Source organism: Dendroctonus ponderosae, unplaced genomic scaffold (genome assembly GCF_020466585.1).
Source record: "Dendroctonus ponderosae isolate FM_Combo_2020 unplaced genomic scaffold, Dpon_F_20191213v2 Dpon_F_20191213_1, whole genome shotgun sequence".
In the NCBI taxonomy this organism is placed as follows: domain Eukaryota; kingdom Metazoa; phylum Arthropoda; class Insecta; order Coleoptera; family Curculionidae; genus Dendroctonus; species Dendroctonus ponderosae.
This window is the reverse complement of record NW_026017110.1, coordinates 8,848,197-8,859,259: the sequence shown is the minus strand read 5'-3', so window position 1 is coordinate 8,859,259 and position 11,063 is coordinate 8,848,197. Positions and strand designations below refer to the sequence as shown.

At 37.0% G+C, this 11,063-nt stretch overlaps 1 protein-coding gene across 1 annotated transcript; it reads right to left on the bottom strand.

Annotated features, from left to right (window-relative positions):
• Window positions 1-10,131: 10,131 nt before the first annotated feature.
• Window positions 10,132-10,607, bottom strand: LOC109535300. Its single transcript, XM_019901186.2, has 2 exons — window positions 10,428-10,607; window positions 10,132-10,380 (listed from the first exon to the last, which is right to left on the bottom strand). Exons 1-2 carry the CDS (start codon window positions 10,562-10,564, stop codon window positions 10,155-10,157), a joined length of 363 nt encoding a protein of 120 aa, XP_019756745.2. The 5' UTR covers window positions 10,565-10,607; the 3' UTR covers window positions 10,132-10,154.
• Between the last annotated feature and the right edge of the window lie 456 nt (window positions 10,608-11,063).

The following is an 11,063-nucleotide window of genomic DNA, read 5'->3' as shown; positions in this document are numbered from 1 at the left end:
TCAAGCAATAAAACAGATTTTTTTTCCATTTCAAACGAACAAAGAGATGGACTTTCACGGTTGTTGTTTGATGCTGTGGAGTTTCTCGCTGACGTTTCGCCAACTCGAGTGGCTTCATCTTCTTGCAATGTCAGGAAAACATTCTAATCAAATAAGAATTTCACATGGCCGTTTTCGCTTTGAAGGCGTTGTCCAGTTTTGCTAGCGCAAACTTTCCGCAAACGACCAGTGGCCGCCTTAACTTAAACACCTTATAGATATAAGTTGTTGAAAAAATCTTAGTGGGTTTCAGCATGAGGCCCACCATCTATCAATCGTTGGCGCAAGAAAATCGATTGAATTTCCACTGAGAATGTTGATCGGTTTCCAAAAATCGAGCGATTTCTGCTTGTTTTCTATAACTTTCGGTCGTTTTTTACCCCTTTTTCGTAAATGTCCCAAGTTCAACATCCCACTCACTTCAAGACAAATAGTAACGTTTGCTTCTTCGATTTTCAGTGCTTTAACTTTCGTGATAAATTCTGGACAATTTGGCGAATAAACTTTTCAAAATGAGGTTTTCTCTTTGGAAATTGTTGGCCAATAAATTCCAAATTTGTGGATGTTGCTATGATTTCAATCGCTTGTCGCGTGAAATACTAATTTATTGATTGCTTTTTGTAACACTGAAATATTTTGTGGTTGTTTTCGGTAACATTAGATCGTTTCTTAATTATGTGCATTCAATTTCAATTTTCCCCTTGAAAACGGGTTTTGGAATGCATATTCTCAGCTTTTCTTGCATCAAGATTTGCCCAAATTCTGGACAATTTCAAGAATAAAATACATAAATGGATCTACGAGTTAGGAATTTTCTATTCTGTGCCTTTTTTGGCCGATAAATGCGACCAATATTGTCATTGACTGGATTAAATGAATATGAACTGTGGAATCCCTTGAAATGAGTATGAATTAAATTAAATTTGTCGCCCTTTATGAATACTTAAAATAATGCTTCAACCATTTCAAACTTCCGAAAGTTTTCAATTATTTTCCTAAAATGTTCAAATTTTCATTTTTAACATTCGATTAATTGTGCAATAGCTATTTTCGAAACCAACAAAGAAAAGTCGAAGTTTTTTTAGCGTAAAATCGTGCGTAATTCTGGACAATTTCGCGAATCAGATTTAATACATGAAACAACAAATTCGAAAATTTTCACTTGGCGCCCTTTTGCGGCCAACTCGTTGGGTTGAGAATCGATTTATTGTAGTTTCAAATCGAAAACAAACAACAAACTAATTTGCCGCGCTTGCTTAATACTCAAAATTTTGTATCAACCGTTTCCCATTTCGAAAGCTTTTAGCCTTTTTTAATTTTTTTATTTCGATTTTGTTTTTTACCTTGTCACCGGGACTGTTTCCAGACAACTGCACGTTTTCAGCGGTTGCTTTCAAATTCGATGGTAAAGATTCTTCAGCAAATGAAATCAAATTGAAAAAATGTATTGCTTCAGATCACTTTTTAAAGAGTGGGTTCTGTTCACTTTTTTCCACTTTTACTCCAATAAATTTATTGGAAGCCAAAGTCCATCTTTCCTCGGCTTTTCTTGTTTAAAATTTGTGTTCGATTCTGGAAAATTTACCGAATGAAATCATTAAATGAATGGACGAATTCGATGTTCGAATTTATGCAAAAAATTTTGATTTCGCCATTTCCTAATTCGAAAGTTTTCAGTTTTATATTCCGACTTTTTCAAATTTGCGTTTCTAATTCCAAAACATTTACTAAGGCAGTTTTCACGAGCCAAAACGCGCCTAATCTCCGCTTGGTTTAATGTTCAATAGTTGACCATTCTGGACAACTCGGAGAATAACATTCAATACAACATTTTCAATGGTTCGAATTGGCTTTAAATTATTTTGCTAATTCTTCAAAAACTGATTTTGTCGTTTCAAAGTTCCACTTTACCACAGTTTTTAGAAAGTTCACCCTTCCACTCGCATTCGTGCTTTTTTGCGCAATAATTTCTCAAATTTCAATTTTTTTTTAGTTTCTTCTTAGACAGTTTTCCGAAAGCAAGTGTACAATTTTTCCGTTTGCTTTCAAAGATAATGGCAGAAATTCAGGTCCATTAGGCGGATAAAATCTGTAAAGTTTCTTCGGCGTTTCAAAAATGCTTCCAATTTATTTGTGGTTTATATATGTGGTTAAACCTTAATTTTTGCCTTTGAACGTTCTCCTCTGACACAATTTGAGAATCCAACTTCAAATTCTCCTGCTTTTATTGATTTTAAATTCTCATTCAAATCTGGACAATCTGACGAATATACAATAACAATTGACAATAAATCGGTAAACCGTACAGCAATCTTTGGCAAGTTACGAATTATTAGCCAGAGAGGGAGAGTGGTCTCCAAATTGAACCGTTATCAAGATTTTTTTATATTGCCGCAAAACTTTCCAAATTCTGCCGATAACTTTCAAATAGTTTTTGCTGCATTCGAGTTAGTTTGCTTATAAAACACAGTTTTTTAATTGCATCTTTACATCGATATGCCCGGCCGCTTCCAAAGGCATTTTGCGCCGAAATCGGGCCTGAAAACCTCAAACGTCGAGAGCACTTTTTTGTGAAAAAGTACTTCAACTGGTCGAAAAGTGGTTGAAAAATAGCGCAAATTTTAAAATTCTAATAATTGTGCTTATGCTCCTATATCCAGTCTTAGCGTGACCAAAATCTGAAGTTTCACACTCACTACAAGGCAAGAACGTCCCTAGAATATCAATTCCAGATTTTAAAAAAGGCAAATCTAAATGTAAATACCATTGCTCGAGTTATTTGCAGCCTCGTTGATATTGAGTGTCTAATAATTAAAAATCTGTAATTTGTTTGTTTTTTTTATAATTTTTTCTACTTGAAAAAAAATGATAGCTAACAATCAACTTAAAAAAGTGCATTTAAATATTTTGTAATATATCGAGCGCCTCCAAACTTTCTCGTTGTTTTGAGCAAACCTGTGCCTTTAAAATACCCCAAAAAGAGAAACCCATCGGGTACGCATCGGGAAAGTTGGCCGTCCATTGTGTCGAGCAAATGAAACCCCGAACGTTTCTTTTGAACCACATCAATATAACCAATATCCAGGGTTCCGAGCCAAATTTTGGTTTGCCCAGGGCTTCAGCACACCTTCTAGAATCTTCAGAAACGACAGTATTCGGCGTGCAAGCCAAGAAACTCCTTTGCTTTTTGGACTTTAACTTTTTTTTGTATCGGCAGTAATTTCCTGTACTTTTTCGAACTTATAAGACGTAACATGCATCTCGTTCTTCAATATGTGTTGCATTGGTTCAAGCGATGTGTGCAGCCTTTTTTCCTCCACTCCGACGCGGATTTTCTTCTATTCTTGCCTTCACTTTTCGAATGTTTTCCGGTAATGTTGCAGTCTTTCGGGACCACCTCCATGGCGGTTTCCAAAGCTGCAGGCACCGCTGTATCGAGTTATAGTCCGAAACGCAAACTTTCTACCCATTTCAAGACGTTTGGGCTGATTAATCATGTTCTTCTGAGACTTCGTAGCCAAATGACGCGCAATGTTAGGTTTGAATTCCATTGCGTATAACTTCTTTTTAGTTCAACTTAAAGCGGAATGCTTTTACACATGTATAAAGAATCTAATGGGCTATCACTAGTCAAATTTGCAGACATCCAGCACCATTAGTGCACGAGATACATGCGTAAGTTCAGAGGACATTTCATATCAGCCGCCCTGTAATGTACGAGCTGGCGCTCTCAAACGAAAAAACCGGCCGACTTCAACAGCACTTTGCGAGAAAATGGAAAATCGCAGCGAAATAAATCCGCAGAGCGTTTTTGCGGAAAAACCCCCAAGTTTCCTCTGGTAGACCAAAAGCAACTATAATGTTCTTCAAAGGAAAGTTAAAGATCTAACTCTCACACCAACTATTTACCAAGCTTTTTTGCAGGTAAATTTTTACCCTCTTGCTTTGACCTTCTTGTTTAACTTTAGCCATCATCAATGCATGTGGGAAAAGCACACATAATCAAGGTGTCACTACCGGACAATCGCAATCAATTGACCTTTCACCGCCACCTCTTAATCAAATAATATTCCACTGATCCCGTTCGGGCGTTCAAACAACGTTAAAGCAAATTAAGTGAGAAAAAGCATCCCTTGCCAGGCCATGCAATGTATACTTGGGGGTGTATTTATTGTGTCAACTCACCCCCGAAACCGAATATGTTCGATGTGCGCTCAAAACACGTGTACCAGCCTTAGTAGGCACGTGCTGGAGATGTTCATTTGTTTGCAAGTCGTTAATGTCTTTTCGGTAGAGTCAAGGTAAATGAATCCGAAACGTATTTTCGGTGTGGGAAATTCGTCCTGACTCACTTCGATATTGCAACCGTAAAAAAATCAACATTTAAATCCAGATCGACCTAAATAGTCGGCTGGGAAAGAGACGGTTTTATGGCTGGCATTGGCCAACAGTCGAAATGTTCCACTTCTTTTCGAAAGTGGGCCATATTTCGAAACGCACTAGTGTTTGCGAAGTTGCCAGCCGCAGCCTGGTTTGCTTGATTATTTTGGGAGCACCCTAACAAAAGAGGGACGAAGGGGTGTTCGATATAATGCATCATAAACGCCGAGTGTAAAGTCTTGTTCCGGCGAACGTTCAACCGGAAACCGGAAATTCGGGCCGACGGCCGAATAAAGAGCGTCCCGGCGCTTTGCTAGCGTCTTCTTTCGTGGTAGCTAATTGACTCAGGCACGCGAAAATTGAGCCATTTCGACATTAAAACCCCGATCATCCTAGCGAATATTGCTTGAAAAATCCAGAAATTAAAAAAATAAATGACGAAACCCCCAAAGGCAACGAGTAAGAATAGACAATTGTCTGTCGTGTGTCCATCGTTCCAGTTATAAGCCCATAAATAATGGCGAAATATTCAGAGAAACTTTCGTTCCGGATAGGACTCAAGACCGGAGTCTCATATTTCCGGGCTTCCGGACTCCGATATGGGGAACACTGCCGAATTGCTGACAGTTCGACTTGGGGCAAAACCATTCATATACAGTGTGTTTTTAATCTTTCAAAACACGTCAGTTTCTTGGTTTTTCGCAATTTGAAACCATCCTGAAATTTCGAATTGCGTTTTGACTTGGTTTGAAAGATACGATTTTTTTAAAACAGAAATTTTGACGTGCACGTTTAACAAGCTGGAAACAGTCAGAAATTTGCACAATTCTTCTGAAATTTTCCACATCTTCAGATCCGCGAGTCGTCTAAAGAAGGTAAAAATTTCAAGATTCTGCTTGCTTTATTTTTAAAGGTACAATTTTCAAAGGCAATGCCGCATTTGATTGAAGACAGCAATTTTGAGTCTCTCTGAGATTTTGGGTTCTGGAGATTTTTCCAAACTTTTAGCATCTTTAGAGTCAAATGTGCCCTCAAGACGGCGATTTATTGAAAGCAGCAATTTTCATGTTCCCGTTTGACAACCTGGAAAAAACACAAATTTTCCCCAGTTTTCTGCAATTTTACATATCTTCAGATTCGAGTCATCTAAAGAAGGTGAAAACTTTTCAAAATTATGCTTGCTTTAGTTTGAAATATACGATTTTTACAGTAATAACCGCATTTGACAGAAAAAAAAAAAAAATTCAGTCTCTTGGAAAAAGTAGCAAACATTAAGATTTTGTGCGATTCTTACGAAACTTTCCCCATCTTTAGAGTCAAATGTCTCCTCAATACGGTGAAAATTTGAAATTGCTTTTTGACTTGGTTTGAAAAATACGATGTTTTTAAGACACAAATGCGTTTGACCTAAAACCGAAATTTTGACGCGCAGGTTTAACAAGCTGGAAAACATCAGAAATTTGGACCATTCGTCTGAAATTTTTCAGAAAAAATCAGGATGTTGGGCAATTTTTATGAAATTTTCAGAATCTTTAGAGACTAATGTCCCCTCAAGACGGGGAAAACTTGAAATTGCTTTTTGACTTGGTTTGAAAAATACAATTTTTTGAGACAAGAATGCGTTGAACTAAAAACAATAATTTTGAGGCTCACGTTTAGCAAGTTGGGAAAAATTAGCATTGGGTACGATTCGTCTGAAATTTTCAGCAGCTTGAAAGCCGAATGTCACCTGAAGGCAGTGAAAATTTGAATGTGCTCCTTGCGTTAGTTTTGAAGTTTTGAGGTTTTTTTTTAAGACAAGAACATATTTGACTGAAAACAGTAATTTTGAGGCTCCCGATCGTTTGGCGCCATTGTTCTTAAATTTTCAGGATCTTGAGATCCCAGTGTTTTCTGAAGACGGTGAAGCTTGACAAGCATGGTTCCCTTTGGTTTAGTTTGGACAATTTTTTTAAATGCAATAAAGCATTTGTCTTAAACCAGTAATTTTGGGACTCACGTTTAACAAGCTGGGAAAATCGGAATTTTGAACAATTTTTCCTAAACTTTCAGTATTTTGAAATCCGAGTAGACCCACAAAGAAGACGGCAAAAACTTTAAACTTCTCTTTACTTTAATTAGGATTAATTAAGATTCGATTTTTTTTTTAAACCAGAACGCATCTGACTGAAAACAGTTATTTTGAGGCTTAGGTTTAACAAGCTTGGAAAAATCATTATTTGGCGCGATTCTTCTGAAATTTTCACTATCTTCAGACGCGAGTATCTTCTAAAGGCAGTAAAAATTTCAAGAGTCTCGTTGCTTGAGTTTGGAAGACACGATTTTTTAACTACAAGAACGCATTTGACTAAACAGTAACTTTGAGACAAGTTTAACATGCGGGAAAAAAATACGGGTTTTGTAACATTTTTCTGAAATTTTCAATATTATGAAATCCCAGTATCTGCTAAAGACAGTGAAAATTTCAAAGGCTTTATCACTTTAATTTGGAAGATACTATTTTTCTACAGCAAAATCGAATTTGACAGGATTTGTGCCTATTTCTCAATTTTCTAATAACGTATTCATTGCTTTAGACTGTGATCTATATTCTACCAGCCAAATTTTTTAGCATTCTTCTTGTGCCATAAAAATCTTCTTTTTTAGCTGTTTTCGGTGCTTCGATTTCTTGATCCTCTTCCAGGTCTTAAAAGGGTTCTCACTTCAGTTTGATCCAGCGTTTTAAACCCTCTCTATATTTAATATTTGTTATTGTGTTTCGTATTATCTGTTTTTCAATTGTATTTGATTTATTTTTTATGTCAATGCAAGTATTTATTTGGAAAAATATTTTTTAATGTTTCATTTACGTTTTCTGTTAACTTTATGTTTAATGGGGAAATCTATTACAAAAGTATTGTTCAGGACGAGTTCGATATTAAGATATCGAAAAGTATTTTTCATGCCTTCATTTTACAGTGATTTTTATATTACTCTGGACGATCAAAGTTCTAAAATGAGCCCTAGTAAATGTAGCGGTTTTCTTGTACATAATGATTTATTTTTTACACAAAGAAATTTCATTTAAACTTTTGATTTGTTATCCGACGTAAAACTCGCACGCAAACCAGGTGGGGAACGGCCTAAAAACGATATGAAGAGTTACAGTCTCACAGAGGAAAAAAAATGTAACTTTATGAAGAAAAATGAACCGACGAATTTGGGTGATTATGATTGATGGCTGCCCCAACTTTGACAAACTATGATAAACGATTATGGCCATACAGTGGGAAAGGATGTTTTGCCAGCAAATAAAGTCCAGTTTTTGATCGAAAAAATCGCAGTTTTTCTGCGGTTTTAGTGTTCCTCTGTATCTTGTTTATTTTATTTTATATTTAGGCCGTAAGCAATAAAATTGAACGCTTGGAAATAACCGTTTAAAGATTTAGAAGTCATTTCAGAGATAAAATTGCGATCTTTCTTCCAGTTTTTGAAAATTTAAAATCAGTCAACTTCTCAAAGAGTTAAAGACAGTTGAGGTTAAACTATTTTGAGAGAAATACTTTTGCTGGAATTGAATTTCAGCTTCGTTTGCATATATAATTGGGTTAGTTTGAGTTATATTAGCTTGCAGCTTATTTCTTTTGCCAAATTCTAGGGGTTTTGACAACACGCTTCAAAAATTATCAAAAAAGACCAAAAAAACTCTATTTCTTCAACTTTGTGGCGAATCAAAACCGACTCAAAACTCAGCCTCGGTTTGAGCTGAAAAATCTTTTTAGAAACTTTAGGGTTTGAAGCTCCGTTTTCCGGTGAAATTCTAGAATTTGTGCGAAAACGATTAAAACATAAAAAGTAGCTCTTTTTTGCAATACTTGAAGAAGAAAATTATGTTTAAACCACAGCCTGCTCTGAGCTGAAAAACGGTAAAGTATTTAGATTTCAAAATGCTTCCGCTATTTGAGCTGTAGCTCCTTCCGCTGGCCGAATTTTAGAAATCTGCAATATTCCTGTATCTTCCTCTTTTCTCCACTGTTTGAAGAATCATAAAAGGCGAAAAACTGACCTTGCTTTAAACCAAAGCGTATTTTCGATTCTAAATTTCAGCATTTTTTTGAAATTTCATTTTATAGCATCTTTCGCTTGCTGAATTCTAGTGATCCTGAAAACTCATTTGAAAAATAAGTATCTTCTCTTCCTTCCTCTCATTGAATCAACCAAATCCGCCCGTTGGCGATTTTAATTTAAAAAGGTCCCCCCTCTACTAGCTTGTAGCTCTACTAGCTTTCAATTGTAAAACTATTTGACAGGTTAAAAAACGATTTGAAAGAGAAACATCTCTTCTTTTTTCCACTCTTTGAGGAAACAAAATCGACTGAACACGCAGCAAGTTCGTTTCTGGAGAATGTCAAAGTTTTAAATTTGAAAAAGTCCCCGCTATACTGGCCAGTAACTCCTTTTGATTGTCCATTTCTTGACATCTTAAAAAAATGACTTGAAAGTATGACCTCTCCTCTTTCGTCCGGTCTTTAAACAACAAAAATCGGCGAAAAATGGAGTGTTCTCGTCTGCAGAACATTAAAGTTTTTAGCTTGAAACTCTCCCCGCTTTACTCTCTAGTGGTTTATTGCCTTTTCCGAATCCCAGTTACCTTAAAAATCATTTTTAAGAGCAACTGCTTCTCCTTATTCAATTCTTTGATGAAAAACAATCGAAGAAAAACTCAGCTCGTTTTGAACTAAACAGTATTTTAGTGCTGTAATTTTAACATTTTCTGGCTTCATAAGCCTGTAGCTTCTGTCTGTTCCCGAAATGTAGGCATCTTAAAGATACATTCGCATGGTAAATACCAGCCTTTTCTTTGGCCGTTTAAAAAGTCAGAATCGGCAAAAAACTGAGTTCGTATTGAACTAACGAGAATTTTGGGTTTTCATTTTCAACAGCTCTCTGCTATCTAAGCTTGTAGCTCCTATACCCAGCCAAATTTGAAAAACCTTCCAAGCGCATTTGAAAGATAACTACCTCTCCTTTCTTCCCCTCGTTGAAGAATGAAAATGGGCATGAAAACGTAGAAGTTATGACCTGGAGAACGTGGAAATTTCGGGGTTCAAACACTCCCCGCTATATGGGGCTCCTCTCCCTTTCCAATCCCCAGTCACCTTAAAAAATAAGTTGAACAAGAAAATGGTCCTATTTTTTGCGTTCTTTTAAAAAATACAAAATCGACTTTGGAATGATAAATGGCTCCTCCCTTATTGAGTCTCTCCGTTTCCTTGAAAAACCAGAAGCCGCAAAAAAGAAAGCAAGTTCTGGTCTGGAGAGCGTTAAAGCTTTAGCTAAGATATACAAGCCGGTAGCTCCTCTACTTTGCCCAATCCTGCGCATTCTAAACCATCAGTTTAAAGAGAACAAATTCCTGACTTGTTCGTTGTTTCAAACCCCAATATCCTCAAAAACTCCTCAAGTTTTGCGCTGAAAACTCAACCAGGAAAAAGAGGCAGGTGAAGCTAATACAACGCAATGTGATTACGTTAGATGGTAGTAAAAGCCCCCAAAGTGCGCTTTGCTGTTGCACGTGCCAAAAACAACAAAACGGAACATCGTCACGTGCCTTAATTGATATGGCGATCTGAAATCGGGCCCGCCAAAGTCAATTAGCGTGTGGAATGAGTTGAATATGCATAGGGGCTGATTTTCATACGGAAAAACCCACTGGCAATGTCATGAGAAAGGTGATTTTTCAAACAGTTTTTCAGTTAATGTTTGGGAACACGGTAAACATCGGGCAAGGGTTGAGGCTCGAATAGATCAGCCCCAAAGCGTTCAAGCTGGAAGTTTGGCTGAGAAGCAATCCAGCCATACTCGTGGTTGGTTGTATCGGGAAAATTAACTAGCTTTTGTGGGTCTTGTCTTTTCTCTTCCATGATGTGCGTTAGGAACTTTGATTCGGCACTTTTTTCCTTAAGTTTCTGCTCCAAACATCTACAAATCTCCATTAAAAGCTGGCATTAGTCCAGGAAAGTGAGTACCGGTATTCATCCAGAATCCAGCCCCAGTTGGTTTGCCAGTTTTTAGCCGAAGCGTCCTCAGAACGAATGGAAGTTTTCCACATCTCGTCCGCTTTCATGATGTCGATTACCTTCTTCTCCGACTTTGGAATGGCCATTTTTGCGCCTCAAATGACAAAGCTTGATGTTGACAATGAGTTAATCAAATCAGGAAAAAATCGATATGAAATTACAAAAATAAACTAGTGAATGCGTGACTGAAACTCGACGCCCACAAAAACCGGCACGAAAACATTGACGACAAGATTTTATCGAACTAATAGAATAGACTAGAATTTCCCATCGGATTTTTTGGTGGTTGAACCGAATAAATAAATCATGCCGTGGTACGAACGAAGAGTTTTTGCCTGAAAATCCTCAGTCCCAACTTGGGGAATCACTGGCTGCAGCCACGGTAATCTATTATGCAGTTAAGCCATATTCCACGTCCCCAGTCCTGGATAAATTGGCAAAGTTTCCCAACTTTTAGTCGAGAGCATGGGAAATGGATCGTTTTTAACTTTACTATGGCAAAAAAGCTGGAATTTATTGCAGTGTTTTCCTATAAAGGACAGCTTAATGTAGCGCCCGCAATTTCCAAATAGAATTAGCTGATCG